Below are 16,497 nucleotides of genomic sequence, written 5' to 3'. Positions count from 1 at the left end.
ACCTTCCCTGTAGTAATAGCAGATGTGCATTGAACTCAGATTTCCTATAATCAGAGGACATATGACAGTAGTGCAACAACCATTTTCTAGTTTTAATGTTTCAACTGAAAACACCCCTCTGTTTTGCTGTGAATACACTCATATACCAATGAATTTCAGTGAAAAAAAAAAAAAAATACCAAGAATCCAACCGATGAAATAAGTTTCTGCAATTGCTTTTTTACCCTAAAATATATATTTTTTTTTTATATGCAGAAATAATAGTTGGATTCTGGATAATGAATAGCAAAGTGCTTTTTTTGGCCTTAAAAGTGTTCTACTTTACAAAACTCAAAATACAGGCCAGCTATACGTTGTTCCAGTTCGGGCAAGGTTTTGACAATTAAATGACTATAAAATTTAAAATCTATGTTGGATACTTTACATTGTAAATAGAAATGAAAGGAAAGCAAAATAGAAGACTGTATTACAAACCTTCTAATTCCAGAACAAAATATCTACTGTCTTCTGTGTAGAATGCATTTCATACAAGGAAGTTTATTTACAAGTTATCTATTGTATCCTGAAATGTAAATAAGACCAATTAGGCCTTATCTTCAGCTGTTATTAATAAATGTTTAGCTCCACTGGACTGCTAATTTGCACATGCTGGAGAACCCACTATGTATAATTATTTGTAATCTTCCTGCCTGTATCTGTTGTTAAAACCAAGGAAGAGAGGTATTAAACACTTGCAACTCTGTGTTTGGTGTGTCCCACGACTGCACCCGCATTTCTACTTTCAACAGATGTACCGACCGAAACCTTCTCCTGACAACCTGCAGTGTGTAATTTATTGAAAGTGCCTCATTCCACTGTTCTCCTCTGCTTCTTTTAAACATCCTAAGGAACTGGGTTCCTTCTGTGTTGGTCTTTCAGATGCCCTGAAGCTCTTTCACTTCATTCATGATTGGAGACTCTGACTTGCATGGTATTAATGGCTCGCAGAAGAACTGTGTGCCATTGCCTTCTGCTTTGTAATGTGTGTATTATAGTAGTCTGCAATTGTCCCATTCATTGTTTGGTAATCTGTTTCTATTACCCAAATTATTTCATGATACTATGAAATATCTGACATTTTATCTTAACAAATATTGCTTTTCATTGTGAAGACAAACAAAACCAGCCTAAGGGTTTGATTGGCACTAACAGGACAGATTATGTTGGATAACTTACTGATGTGAAACATCTTGTCTCTGAAGAATTTGTCATGTAGAAGGCAGCCATAGGATAAATGCTATTTGACAGATCCAGCAGCATGTTAGGCTGTTTGCCACTGGGTTTTTATTTCCTTCTTCTCTCCCTTATATTCACTCAATTTTTGCTCCGTTCTCCTAATTCTCAGGTTATAAAAATTGCTTGACTATGATTAACCATCACCACCACTGTCGATCAAGTCCCAGCTACTCTGCAGCACCATCTACTGAGGACCAAGGATATAGCTGGAGAAATGTGGTTGTAAGTGAAATGATTGCTACCAGTAGAATCAGATGTAAACGGAAAATTGGCTGCCCATTTGTGATTTCTAAGACAAATTGTTATGCTAACTCTAACAGAAATTCAGTCTGGCCAGGAATGACTCAGTCAAAACTGCCTTGGGGAATATTTGGAAAACATGTTTAATAGTCTTTTTCTAGGATTCATTCTCCTCTGTGGTTCATCACGCAACATGACAACTAACAATCAAACCTACTAGGACAGAACGGAGAGTGGTTTCTATCACCTAGGAATAGGCAGACAACAACTACCAGCCTCTGCATAGCCTCTGCCGCTGCAAGAAATTACCACACCTTTGATTTCTTATTCAGCAGTTGGCTTTAAGAGTGCTGGAAAGACCCGTGTTATCTGGACTTTAAGCTCAGCTTCAGCCTGCAGAGTCCATAGTCATTCTTAAGTGATTCTGAGAGTATGGGCTCAAGAGTAATGGAAAATTAATATTGCAGGAGAGGGAATTTCAGGTAAATAGATTTCACAAAATCCCATTTTCAACCAGCAGATTAACAACATTGTGACGATGGAACTACAGAGTTTGTAGGGGCCACTGTCCAGCTGGCCCTTGTCTTTTACTAACTCTGGAAACAGAGTCCACTGCTTCTCCTCTGCTTCCAGCAGAAGGGTTGAAGGTCTAGAGTGAGGCAATTACTCTGTTTTCCCTCTTAATTTCTCCCCTGGTGGGCAGTCCTTCCAATTGGGCATAAATTGATGCTGCTTGTTACTGGTACAGTACGCTGCATGCCTTTGTGGCTGAGAAAAGTCTTCCATGGGTGAGGTGATGAAGGGTTGCATTTTGAAGGCTTCGGGCAATTAATTACTACAAGTTCCTTTTTCCTCAGAGAACGTACTTTATTAGTAACTCTTCATTGTCTTAATTCTTGAAGAGCAGTGCAGCAGATTTTTATGCAGATGAGACTGTCTACCATACGCTGCAGAATACTCCAGAAAGCCAAGTGATGAATGCTGCTGCTGGCCAGCCAAAAGCAGGGAAAGGTGAGTAGAATGAGCCTATCTTGATATGTTCTTTGTGTTACTTCAAAAAATATCTTGGAGAGTAATTCTTTCTCTTTTTCTGATTTTTTTTACTTTTAATGGGAAAAAAATAAGTTAATATTTTATAGTAGCTAAAATACAACTTCTAATGCTAAATTTCTATCTGCTAAATCTCATAAGGTAAGATAAATCTGTTGTCATCTTATTCTGTTCTCTGATTTAGTATGTGGAAAAACAAACGAGAGATGCATTTTACTTCAAATCATCTGGGATGAAGTCTAGTGAAAAGAAGTAAATGTAGCTATTGATGACATCTTTATCTTCTTTAATAACTAATTTTACTTCATGTAGTCCAACAAAGACAGATTTCCTTGAAGGTCATTCACATACATGAATATTTTTGCACCTGATTTTGTGCCTTTCTTCGTTTACTTTTCAAATTGCCTCGTAGCTTTTGACAATTTCATCAGGCATATTTATAGCTATTTTTTGTGCTTTATTTGAGTGGATAGCTATTTTGTAAAAATAGATTGGGTGACATTGGTCATTACAGTACTTCATTTGTTCATTGTATTCATTCCTTGTTTTTCATTTGGGACTCGGCATCTTTTCTATGACTCTGCTAGATGGGATTTACACAGCTTCCACCCTGAGCTGTTGTACCTACTTTTAACCATGGCATCTTTTTGAGTAGCTTCCTGGTTTTGCTGCTCTTTGAAATCCCCTTCCCTCAACTTCAACCACATGGTGTCAGTGGTTTTGTTATCATCCCTTCCCATTGATGCTGAACACTGTGGTTTCTGTTGCTTAATAGCTGCTACTACTACTACTACTACTACAAATTTCTTGGGATGATGGGAAGAGTAGCCTCTCCTTTTAAGTTCTGTACTTCTACTACTTGAAATTCACCATTGCAAATGAAAATTTGTCAATCCAGAAAATGTTGCTTTTCTAAGTCTTGTGCAGTGTTGCGCTGGGGAATTTTACATGTCAGTATCTGAATTCACCTTCAGTTGTTCAGCTCTGTTAAACTTCATTTCCTATTTCCTATTTCTTTTATATTATTATTAATCTGCTTTTCCAGAAAGCCATGATGCATAATTTTTCAGAATGACTAGCTATTCTTATGGAGGTTTTTCTGTCCTTTTATGGGTTTCTTTGTGTCCATGGTGATATTCCTGCCAGAAACTGTGATTTGGGGGACTATTTCCACTATACCTAAATAAATTTAGTCCTCTTGGCTTCTTATTGAGACATGAGAGGTTTTCAGTATACCAGCAAGTAGCATGGCTCTTTAGGAATATATATGTAGATGAAATAATCACTACTAAGGATCCAAAGTCTATGTTTAAAGTGTTTCACAAGGCTTTAAGCTGGCTGCAAGTTCTGAAAGCTGCAATGACATGCTCACTCCTCTAGAAAGCATCTTTGAGTTAGATTTCCTCTGAAAGGAGTCCAGCTCATGCACAGCAAGACCATTCCATGATCTGCATTAAGCTTGGTGAGTGGAGACAATAAAGAGAGGTACTTGAGAAAGGAATCTGAATCAGATACACTCAGAGAGAATTAGGCTGCTCCGTGACAAACTGGTGCATCCACATTGTGTAGCACTCTGGAGATAACAACTGGGCTCTAGAACCGCAGCTGCATTAACACATAAGAGCAAATAAGCCCTGTCAGACCAAGACATCAGCTAGAGGTGATGTGTCTAGAAATGAAAGCTTGGGCAGAAATGACAGCTGAACTAAGAGGACAGACAGCATGGAATCAGATGCTGCTGCAGACATGGCTACATTTTCCAGCAGGGACTCAGTCTGCAGTTGTTTGCAGATTTTCCTCTGATCTTACTTGTTCTAGCATATGTTCGTAGGTTTATAGGATAGTTTGGGTTGGAGGGGACATAAGGAGGTTTACTGCTACCAGGTCGTGTCCTTCACCAGTTTGCTTTTAAGCTTCTTGGTGATACTATATGTTTTTCTAGTAGAACACGTACCTCTAGTCAGATGCCAATTTTTATTTAGATAACGAAACTTTATTAATTTTTGGAAAGTACCTGGGATTTCGGGCTCTTCTTCTTCCTAGTCTGACCGTCACTTCTCTCCTCTTTCCTTACCACCAGATGCAGATTTACTGTCATCCCTAGCAGATGTCTTGGCTTGACCCCAGTGTTCCTTAGCAACTGGCACTTTTCCGCCGTTCCTAGTCTAAAATAGCCACGCAAGGCAAGACTTTATGAACTTTAGGTGCAGCTGCTTGTTTCCACTTTGGTTAAAGTGGAAGCTGTTCTTCTGCATAGACTCCCCTTTCTGTAAAATGTTCCTCTTTGTCTCATAATCTTAAATTCTTCCTCCTTACAGCAGCTTCTTGGTCAGCCTTGGCTTTGTGAAGGGAACTAGAAGTACTTCAGAGAGAGGGATATACAAGACCCAAGCGAAACTAAATAAGCCTCAAGAGTAAACTTAAGTTTGAAAGCTGAACCTGTAGGGAGAAGCACTTAGCTGACAAATATTGCAGTACTGAACCTGCTTTATTCTGCATGGGAATGCAAGTTGATACTTTTGCACATTTTTAGAACACTATGGCACACCAGAAGGTCTAAGTCCTTATTGACTAGATGAGAATTATATTTCAAAACTAGCTTGCTCTTCCTGCTCACCCACTCACTTTTTCTTATATCAGAGATTATCTTGCATCCCCAAAACATTCCTGAAACAAACCTGACAAAATTGTCATCTCAAAATCTTTCTGTTTTAATTAAGTAGGGAAAGCATTTATTAAAAAACATTCAGACTTGCTCTCATGGATCTCTTTCCTGCAATGTCTGAGGATGTAAATTCCTGCAGAGGGTTCCTTGACCTGCACTGCATGTGTATGAAGACCGCTGAATGTGGCTTCTGAGATCTACCACACAGTGAAGTCACCAAACACTTGTCATGATCCCCAGATAACCTGCACTTGAAAAGCTAATGACCAAGTCCCTTTCTGTCAACATAGTTCTGTACATGTTTCAGAACTATCATCCCACCTGTGTTCTGGGTCTTCCATTGAGTAGTTTATACTGATCTTTTAATTTGTAGTGGGGTATCAGGCTTAACACTAAGACCCTTTCCAGAAAAATGACAACTGTTCATCTTTCAAAGAAAGGATGAGTTCTGTTCTGACCTTTTTTACTTTATTTCTCAATAGGTAGAAAAAAACTTCGACTCTTTGAGTACCTCCATGAGTCTCTGTATGATCCAGCTATGGCAAACTGTATCCAATGGGTGGATAAGCCCAATGGTGTCTTCCAGTTTGTCTCCAAAAACAAGGAGAAACTTGCAGAGCTGTGGGGAGAAAGAAAGGGAAACCGCAAGATCATGACGTATCAGAAAATGGCCAGAGCACTAAGGAATTATGGAAGAACAGGTGAAATCGTCAAAATTCGAAGGAAGCTGACATATCAGTTCAGTGCTGTTGTTTTACAGAGACTTGCTCCATCTTATTTCTTGGGAAAAGAAACAGTTTATCATCATCCATATAGCCAGTCTAATCCAGACTATCAGTGTGCAGATGACTGGATCAATTACAATAATTACATGTATAATAATGGTTATGCATTACAGCATGCTAACAGCTAGGCATATCTTTCACAAAACCAGGTCTTTGTTATCCAGTAATACTTTCCAGCCCAGGAACTCTGTACATAGCTTTTCCTTTAAAATATTGTACAAATGTGAAGAAGTGCATTTTAAAAATTATGTCGATTTCATTTCTGTCCCTTTTGAAGTCCATGATAAATTATTATTGACTATTGAAGAAAACCAGCAGCTGCAGGGCACATTCTGTTCTCTGTGATTTTAATCAGAGGAATTACTTCAGATTCAAGATGGTATATCCAAGATCGGGATTGAGGGTTTTACTTGTTAGTGGACATCAAAGACCCCATCCTGAAAACACTCCTTGGAGGTTTTATGCAACATTCCAACACTTCCAATCAGAATTTAGATGCTGTTATACCATAGCGTACACACTCCCTATTAGTTGGGTGCACTTGAATTAGAAAGGGAAGAGATTTGCTGACGGTATGAAGCTACTGTCTGCTCTCTTCATCAACGTCCTTCCTTAAGAGACATTTTCTAGGTGAATGGTTGACTGAACGATAGAGTCCACATGAAGGTGCACCTGTTGGCCAAGCTGTTAATCCTTAATCACTTAAATTAACACCTCTTAGCACAGATCCTGACATATGGTGTTAGGATTGCCAGGTGCGCATTTCACCTTTGGCAATGGATTCATTGGGAAAGTGACCATACTGTGAGAGGGTTAGCAAAGGATTATGCTTTTCATGAAGTTATTTATGGTTCTTCTCCCACTAATATGAGAACCTGCACTTTTATCCAGCAGTTCTGTACTCACCTAACCAACACAGTTTTGTTACTGATAACTTCTTTTGGAGTCACAACTTTATACATATCAATACAATTTCACTTCTCCAACCCTTTTCCTGTGTGGGAAGGTACCTGAAAGACTCAGTGATTTTTCACTCTTTTCATGGGGAAGAAAGACTAAATTTAGGTAAAAAGAGAGTACTAGCACCTTATGCCAGGATGAGACCTATATATCTACTTTTTCTCATATATCTGTTACCTGACCAACTTGTGTCATCACTTGAGTTGACTGTTGTGCCAAAATCCTTCCATTCAGCTGCATTCAATTCCAAGTTCTAGATTTTGCTTCAAGTGAGTGCAGGCCTGGGTATTAATAGAGGCAAAATTAATTTCTGTGAAAAGGTGTAAATGGTGGCCTGATATACTTGATAAAATTCACTGGGTGTGATAGACGCTCCTTGCTCTAACTCCTGCTTAATTGTACAAGGATGTAAATTTATGTAATAATGCAACACACTCCACTTAAGCAAAGGTCAAGGTTGTTAGCACTTCAATAAAATGAAAGATACATATTCTTATACATCTGAAAAATGTTAAATAGCACTAGAAACGGACCCAGATTTTAATTCAGCAGACATCTGCCAAAATAAGAAAGTCATAACTATGTTGTTAATATTTCAAGTGCAATGTCCTGTGAAATGTAAACATTACTACAAAACAGACAGAAGAACACCTCTAGTATTATAGAACTTAATCTGTATCCTGCTGTAGCACTGGAAGTGGTGAAAGTTTAACTCTTACAAAGATCTGAGACTAGGTGACCATATTTGTGAATATATTTCAAATGTCATACTGTATATAGATTTGCCAAGAAACTGCACAATTTAGTTACTCCATGTCTGTCACTCATTGCAATCTGACTTTGTTATTTAGGAAGCTGGTAACATACACCATGTTAAGAGTCTGCTTTGTGTAAAATGCTTACTTTATCAATATGTTTATACAGTTTCCTCATCTACCTGATAAGAAAATAAATACTTTTTCAGATTCTGTGTTACCTTTTTAACTTAGGTATAAACATTATCATTTTATTTCTATAAAACTGGTAACCAGGTCAGTTGTTATAGCTATAGCTGGCAGAAGAGTACAGACCTGAAAGAGTATAGGAAGTGAGAAGAACTGAAGGAAATTCAGGCAGAGAAGAAATGAGGGAATTATAGTATCTGTGGATAGGAAGAGACAGATTTCAGCCAGAGTAACCCTGGGGACTCTCAGTGTTAGAAAGAGATTTCTTTGGGAAAAGGCAGCCTCCTCCCTTCCCTACCCCAGTCAAATGTACCTGGAGAGATTTTAGAAGCTCCTATCTTAGTTCTGGAGCTACACAAAAGGATATTTAACAGTGCGATGTGTCAATATTGTGATTACATACAGAAAAGATTCTTAACTGTTAGCAATGCTTTAACCTAGAAAAGACAGATTAAATAATAAGGAAAAGCACAAGATTACCCAATATCTGAAGCACAGACTTAGACTTACTGAGGTCTGAAATAATGTACAGATGTTTTTAACCATGCAGGTGTTTGACCGCTGAAATAAAACACCGAGGGATATGGCAGATTCATTGTTTCTCAAAATCTTTAACAGAAGACCATATCCATTTCTAAGATGTACAGTATTGTAGTAAAGTCATGATAAAGTCATAGCCATACCACAAGACACAAGACTGAATACAGGAAATTGGACTCCTGCTAGTCATGGTGTTTGCAGGACTCTATCATATAACTCCATGTGGGAAAGTAAAGGCTACACGTGGAAATCTACATGGAACTGCCGCAGGTGCTTGAAAGGCATTTTGACTCCCAATGCAATTCCTTGTGGGACTCACCTTCCATCACCATCCTCCCACACTCAGCCCCTGCAATGTGTTTTTCACTCTTCCATCAACATAGGTTTGGACACAAAATGTAATCATGCCAAGCACCCAGGGGAAACATGAGAGGCGCTCCCAACACAGCAGATTTATACCAACTCTTGATAACTGGACCTTTGCTGCAACTGATGAGCCTTTTGGAGTAAAGCAGCTAGACATTTGAAGGGTCTCTCTGCTCATTCCTTGTGATGAATTTGCTGTTTGATTTCTGTACAGATGTGGCAGACAAGATCAGAGGGTACCAGGCAAGTGCTGGGCTGGTGCCTCTTCCCAACACACAGTTCTTGTTTGCTCAAGCAGCCCCAGGCAGAGTATCATGCCTTGTCTATTTGCTGTAGCTTCAGCATTGTCCTCTGTTGGAAGGTCCCCATGCTACAAGCCGGGATGGCAAGAGGTGTGATTGCACCTTGGTGGAAAGAACTGTGACTCTTCGGCTTAGAGGTGGCTCTGGGCCCACAAGATGGCACTAACGGACAGCTTTTCACACCGCTTTTGTGATGCTCGCAGGTCTGCTGGTTGGATGTTCTCTGCGTTTACCTTTGGTTTCTTCTTTTTTTTCCCCAATGTTTAATTTTGTTTTCATCTTCGGGCCCAGCACTGCTGCGGATATGGCAGAAGCAACACCTTTCTTTTTGAACTTATTACCAGTTCAGTTCCAGCTGTGGCAGATATTGAAAATGTCATGACCAAGATGATATGAAACCCACAAACTAAAGCAGATACTTTACATCAACAGATCCACAGCTCTGTGTCAACCACTCTTGATAAAAGTAGGTTTTACAGCTGCTGCTCAGTGTCTTCTCCGAAATAAGTGTGGCTGTAGTGACTTCCAACATTTCTGAAGGTGGTGCATGAAGAAGAAATAAAGTTCATCTTTCAGGTTTAAAGTTTTTAATTCCTATAAATAGGAATTACAATGACAGCCTTACAAACTGTGAAGGAGACAGAATCAAAGCATCTTTGTAACATATTTTTTCTACCACATTTTGCCCAGCTATGGCACACTTACTTATACCTATCCTTTTCAGCGGTCTGAAAGCAGAGGTATTCTTAGCTTCTAGCTGAGAAATTATTTGATTTTATTTAATTTTATTTGAATTTGACTCCAGTGAAACTCTTCCCTTGGGTAGCACCTTAAGCGCACATCGAGTACCTGCCTCCACATGCATTCTGGTGGCAGACGGGTCAGGCTGCCCCACCGTCCCAAGTGTAGCTGGCTCATGGAGACCATTGGGTTATCAATTCCTACTTTTTACTAGCTGAGATCTTCTACAATCACAGAGCTGCATGTTTTTTTTTTGCCATTGGTACATTGCTTAGTGAGTATAAAAACAATGGAAAATACTACAAACAGTGGTGGGCTTTTTTTGCAAGACACTGTCCCATGGATTGTTTCCTAAAATGTATCGTGAATGGCAGATGTAAACAAAATTGCGTAAGCTCCTTTCTTTGGTTAATGAGAGCTTCCCCTGCATTCTTGGCAACATCTAAGCAACCATAGCTAATTGCCTAACAGACAAATGACTGCAAACACTCTCTGGTGTTCCAGGGTAATATTAGACATCAAGTTGAGTGTCCAGGCTATTTTCTAGTCAGATTTTATTTACTTTAGCAATTTTTTCCTTGCTTCCTAGTTTTCAAACTTTCTTTTACAAAGAAGGTCAATGCAAAATCCCAGACTCTCTCTAAACTGCAGGGCCATATTCCTACATCTGTGCATGATGTTGCATGTGCCTGCTGCTATCTGCATGAACAGATTTATTCAAGGGACTGGAGAGAGTTTGAGACCACAAAACAAATTTTGCACTTTAAATCTTGTTTGGACAACAGTTTTCAGTTCTTCTTTTAATCACATTTACAAATACATTGCATTTCAGACTAAAAAATATTCCATTAGGCAATGTGATTAGGATCTCACAGGTATGACAGAAGACCTGAAAAAACGAGTAGCCAGTGTGCTATAGAGACAAATCCCTTGATGATAGCGACAGCAGAGGATGTTTGGTCTTGGAGTTTTTAGGTCCAGCAGAGCTCTCTGTGAGTTACCAACTGATCTCCTGCAAGTGGCACTTCACAAGCATTTACTGTATACCTGGGTGAGGAACTCTGATGAAAACTCTTACTATTTTAGAGCCTTATTTCATCCAACTTCTAGTTGCCATACCTGCTGAAATGCTGTGAATTTCTTCTGGTGTATTTTGGACCAAAATCTAGCAGCTTTAACTATGAACTCACCATTGATCTATTCAAAAGAGGCTCATACCTCTAACATCAGAGTAAAGTGCATCACCAGCAATGGAATGACTATGTTATCATGTATTTTATTATATCACCTTCACTACGAGATTTCAAAGGGTTATGTAAAAGTAACATTATCCCCATTGTATCTGCAAGTAGAGCAGAGCATTCATGAAGTACAGTCAGATGTTCATGGACTCAAGGCAGGTGAGTGGCAGGGCTGGGAGGAGAACTCTGACTTTCTGAGCCTGTCCTGTAGGCAACAGCCATACCCACCTCCTATCAGTTCAGCTTCCTCCAAGGCATCAAAAGAAATAAGTAAATTAATTAGCAGAATCCAATCCATGCATTGAAAGCACCCAAAAGCAAAGTAAGCACTTCTCTGCTGACACATAGGACACGTCTTTAGGCAGCACAAGCTTTTCATATCACTCAACTGCACACCTCAGATTTGAAACGTGGGCTGTACTAGTGTGGAAGAGGAAACCTGAAGCAGATAGGCAGCTTTTTTCCCGAGTAGAGTAATTCTTTTGTGTTTATCTAGTGAAGGAAGCTATATCTAATCATGGCAGTCGGGAGCTTCAAGACAGCCAGACATGGTGCTGGGCATGCATTTTAAAATATGACTCTCCCTAAGAGGCACCAGCCACCTTGTTAGGAAGTTGCACATCGAACAGTCAGTGTTGATACAATGGATTATAAGGTGAATTACAGTGCAACCAGGCTGTATTAGCAAGATGCCATCAAACTGCATGCAAAGTGTAAGCTGATGGATGGAAAAGTAAATTCCTTATTTGACATTCCAGAAACACATAACCTGAGCCAAGGGTTCAAGAACCACAATGAAATAAAAAGGAAGACAGCTGGTTGTTTGTCATGATATCTCTGTGTAGAATTAGAGACATTAAATACATACAGGGAATATTAATGACAGTTTAAAGTGGAATGTAGCTAACCATTACAGTACTATCTACAAGAAGAATGCTGGTGAAGGCATGTAATATTTTCTTTCAGGGGAAATGAAACCTCTAAATCTATTTGGTGTACTAGTGGCAGATAGTAGGCTGAGGGTCTAGGTTGACTTTTCTGCCTCACTAGAGCAGAATTCAATCACAAACAGAAGACACAATTCCTTAAAAATTTCACTAAGGCCATCAGTTGTTTTGAGATCCAGAAAGCACAGGAGATGGCTTTAAAATCATGAGACTGGCTTGAAAAATAATAATAATTGAATAACTTTATTTGTTTTCCAGTTTTGAACTTTCTTGATTCTGCATTTCCAACCTGCACCGGGCAATACTGAGGCTAACGATCTTTTCGAAAAAAGAACCAAGGACTAGGAGTGCTGAGGTTGTTAGAAAAGCAGCACATTTGGAGAGATGAAGGATAGGGAGAAAACTTCATCTTCTGTGCAAACAGCAACATGCTTTGTAATGAAGGCAAACCCATTACAACTGCAACTGGTTTGCAACTTGCAGATAGAGATGAAGGGAAAAAACGCAGCTGAGATGGTCCCTGGCCACTGAAGTCTGTGTAATCACATGGGCAACCAAGTTTTCACCCAGTTCCTGCTGTCCTGTTTCCTCTTGGCTGGTTTTAGGCAACTGGATTACTTTGGACCTCTGAGGTCTGCAAAGCACCTCAGTCTCCAGGCTGAGGCTAAGGATTTAGATGGTATTTTGGCATGCTGGGACAAAATCCAGATAGTCTAATTGTTCATTCCACTGGTCAACAGTATTTAAACCATATGAGTATCAGGTTTAAACAAGTCAAAAAGCCTTGGAAGTCCATGTATCTCACTAAGAGCAATCCTGCTGGAAACCTGCAATTTTTGCCGGGAGTCACTGTGATATTTTGCTGTGTCCTGTGAAAAGGACACTAGAAATAGAAAGTGCTGGGTTGGCAGCAGAGCATCAGAGTCCTGAATGCACATTTCTCTCTCCCACGGATTTGACTGCCTGGGCTCAGGGCCAGATTTGATAAACAGCTGTCTGGCCTTGAAAATGTGAAGAAAGAACTGTTTGCAAAGAAGCTGAGAAAAGCCTCAGTGGAGGCTCTCCCTCTTTGCTTGAGAGTTGCATTTAGGCTGTTTTGGACCCTTACTGAGTTATGCTGCATTCATGTCCTGCATGGTCATGTATCTTGTTCATCCAGACAAGCATCCTGACCCTTGAACTGACTTTGTCATGTTACTTCAGACCTTCTCATCACCATGGGCTTTTCTGGCAATCACTGGATTCTGTCTGACCCTGTTACTGCCACCAAATCCGTTCTGTCCACCTTGGTTGGCTGACATGGGACTGCAAACTCGTCAGCATGGTCTCTGCCTGGTCCATCTTGTTATGGTCAGCACCCTGCTCACTCTCATTTGTGAAGTGGTTTGCTCTTGTTCATGGACACACAGACAGCCAAGGTGCAAGCTGTTAAAATTTTCAGTCCTAGAGAATGAATGATACCACCACACCCTGGGAAGTGTAATGGAACAAAATCTCAAATGAATTACTTGAAAGTAGTATCTAATCAGTATTTAAGAGTCTTGTTTGACATATAGCATCTCTTTCTGATCACTGTACAAAAAGCCACCCCTAACCTAGCTCTTGTCTACAGAGGGAAGTTCTCTTATTATGTGCTAAACCGCAAATTAAACCAATGTTGTTGCATTAGTGTTCCCTTCTTCTCATGTGAGTTTTCATTCCTTGTGGATCTCTGCCAAATCCATGCTTACTCTGAAATGAACATTGCACAAGTATAGTTGTCAGTGGTAGAACTGATAGCACTTCCTTATCTGGATTAAGCAAAGAGAAGTTTTAATGAAACAGCTCTGCAGGATTTGGACTGTTGCAGTCTGCAAGTAACTGGAAACATAAGTCTTTCTGCTTTCTGTATTGATTTAGCTCAGATACAGTATGCATTAATTTCCAGTGTACGTCCTTTGGTTTGATTTCTTCTTATGTTTTGTTGTCCCTGGGTAGCTGTAATTCACCCCTTGGCTTGCCCTCTGACATGGTGAGGACAGCAGCACATAATCAATGGCAGGCTTGCTCCTATTAATCTTATTCAATAAGGGTCTGATCCTCTTTCTGTGCAGGGCAAGAGGACAGTCACACTGACTTCAGTGTAGGCAGGAGTGTGCCCCAAACACGAATGGCTTCAGCAGCAGGTGTTCGAGGGAACCCACATCAATCTTCCTTTTTGTTGAGATTAAGACTTTTGCCACCCTGTGCTGGGCTGGAAGTCAAATACCCATGCAACCTGACCCTCCAGCATTAGGTGTGAAAGGTGTTGCCACGCAAAGCTCTCCACTCATTTTAATTGCAAGAAAAATTATCAACTAACCCACTTTAAAAATTAACACCTATAAAAGTGCTCACAACTACTCTAAGTTCTTATGTTTAATGATCTTCTAAGAATGGAAAGAAGAAGCACTATGCACTGTGAGAAAGATGAATTTCTTACTTCCCAGTGGCAAAAATCTCCCTTTCTTATGTTTTTTTTAGGCCTGGAGCTAGGTACAGATGTGGGTATTGTGATAGAGAAGTGACTGTTTTGTCATCCCAAGACTTGGGTCAGAGTCATTTGGAAGCAGGAGTCCTTCTTTCAGAATCTCAGTCTGCCCAGACTCTGAACCGCCTGCATTAGGACTTGACATGAATGTGAACCTTGGTACTACTGTGTCATAACTATTTTTTTTACAGCAGCTTTTCAAAGGTATTCAGAAGCCTGGAATACTTCCTGAGAAGCTAGATTAAGCTCCAGTCATACCGGGATTTTGGTTGGTAAGTCTTAATTTTATATTGTGCAAGACTTATGTAAGTCATTCTCAGCACAGGCTTGTACAGAGGACACTCACAGAGTGTGGTAAATGCAGTTCAGCTAGTCAGGACCTCCAAACATATGCAAGCTAGACAATCACACAACTAAACATGCCACTTATTGCATATCTGTAGATTTCCAAACTGTTAGAGGCATATATTTGTGCATAACTCAATCACTCAATGTCTAGCATTTATATATTTGCATTGTTTATCTTGCATAATGCAGAACATACACATACACATACACATAAAAGTTTATATATACAAATGGGTACCAATATAATAACTATTTAGATTCTCTGTATAGGCTGAAACAGGGAGAGAGAAAGGCGATGGCTTACTTGGACTCCATCTACTTCTCTGGTATGATATATTGTAGCTGTTTGATTGTTGATGTAAGTGGTTCAGCAGATACGTGAACTGTATCTCGTTAAAATACTTTTCATATCATGTTGTCTTTAGAAAAATGAGTTTATTTTTACATTTTTGTATCATTTATGCCTGTGTGACAGGATCGATTTTTAACTTTAAGGTAATGAGAAGTGTGAGTGGCCATAAAGACACAGCAATTTGCTTACTTATTCCTTACAACTTCTAATAGTACTGAGCTATTATTGACATTTGTTTTGAGGGCTTTGCATTATAAAACAGAATGTGCCAAGAGCTTGGGGAAAGGTGAAAGAAAGGTTGGAGGCCATGGATGAGGATAGTCTGCCTCTTGCTGGCATCTCTTTGGTGCTGTTTAGTAGCTGCAGCATTGCAGCAGGGTTGAAGTTCTTTCCCGACCCTGGAGGACTTAAAAGTATTTCATCGGAGTATTTCATAGAGAGGCATGCAAAGGCTTCACATACTGCTTTGATCGTGATCTGAATACTCCCAGTTAATTAATTCTTTTGTTATGACTAGTCTGTCCAAGGAGCCACAAAATTGGCATTTCAAATTCCAAAAGGCGTAGTTGCTTGGTCTGCTCCATTTAGGGATGAGCATGCTGTGAAGTCTGTATTTAGACCCACCGCCCTTGTACTCCATGAGACTGAGAGGTATTAAAAAATGGTGTTTACATTTTATCCTCTGTTCAGTTTAATGTCACCATGAAGCACTCTTTTGGATGAGGGTATTTATCGCTGTTTGTTTTTCACTCTTTTTCTCTCTTGCCCTGCACCGAGATTTGTCATGCTCCTAATACCTTGCAAATATACTCACTAGGTAACAGAGAAACAATGCAGGGTCTGGCCAGTTGTCAATCATATGATCGAAATGCACAGCACTGTGTGTTCCAGGTCAGTGATGAATTTACATCTGGTCCTGTCTAGCATTTTCTTACTCTGGATATTAGAGTATTTAGACGTGGAAAAGTGGAATCAGATAGTCTACGCCACAAAATTATGAGCTCAAGTCCTTCACAGGTTGCTACAGAGATCATTACTTTTTTTCCCTGAGCCAGGTAGGAGGAGCGATGTCACCTTCACCACTTTACCCTGCATGTGACTTTAGTTGATCTTGACCCACAGCCAAGATGCTGAGTGCTAGCTTTATGATTCAAGTTATGGCATGCTGAAGAAGGGGAACAAAAATGTAAGACTTCAAATTACACTTTGGCAAGCTCTGTAAAATTCAACTC

At 39.7% G+C, this 16,497-nt stretch overlaps 2 protein-coding genes across 6 annotated transcripts in view; both read left to right on the top strand.

The window, feature by feature from the left end:
* Nucleotides 1-7,933, top strand: part of SPIC (Spi-C transcription factor) — a 29,920-nt gene extending 21,987 nt beyond the window's left edge. For all 5 annotated transcript variants that reach the window (XM_054079938.1, XM_054079944.1, XM_054079949.1 and 2 more), the window contains 3 exons: nucleotides 1,385-1,497; nucleotides 2,418-2,526; nucleotides 5,713-7,933. In XM_054079938.1, coding sequence (XP_053935913.1) covers nucleotides 1,385-1,497; nucleotides 2,418-2,526; nucleotides 5,713-6,143 — 653 coding nt within the window. In that variant the 3' untranslated portion in view covers nucleotides 6,144-7,933. The remainder of the gene's footprint in view (nucleotides 1-1,384; nucleotides 1,498-2,417; nucleotides 2,527-5,712) is intronic.
* Nucleotides 1,480-16,497, top strand: part of MYBPC1 (myosin binding protein C1) — a 114,573-nt gene continuing 99,555 nt past the window's right edge. The window contains exons 1-3 of the mRNA XM_054079914.1: nucleotides 1,480-1,497; nucleotides 2,418-2,526; nucleotides 14,757-14,837. The gene's annotated coding sequence lies outside the window, so the exon portion shown is untranslated. The remainder of the gene's footprint in view (nucleotides 1,498-2,417; nucleotides 2,527-14,756; nucleotides 14,838-16,497) is intronic.

Source organism: Cuculus canorus, chromosome 1 (genome assembly GCF_017976375.1).
Source record: "Cuculus canorus isolate bCucCan1 chromosome 1, bCucCan1.pri, whole genome shotgun sequence".
In the NCBI taxonomy this organism is placed as follows: Eukaryota; Metazoa; Chordata; class Aves; order Cuculiformes; family Cuculidae; genus Cuculus; species Cuculus canorus.
This window is presented reverse-complemented; position numbering and strand designations above follow the sequence as displayed.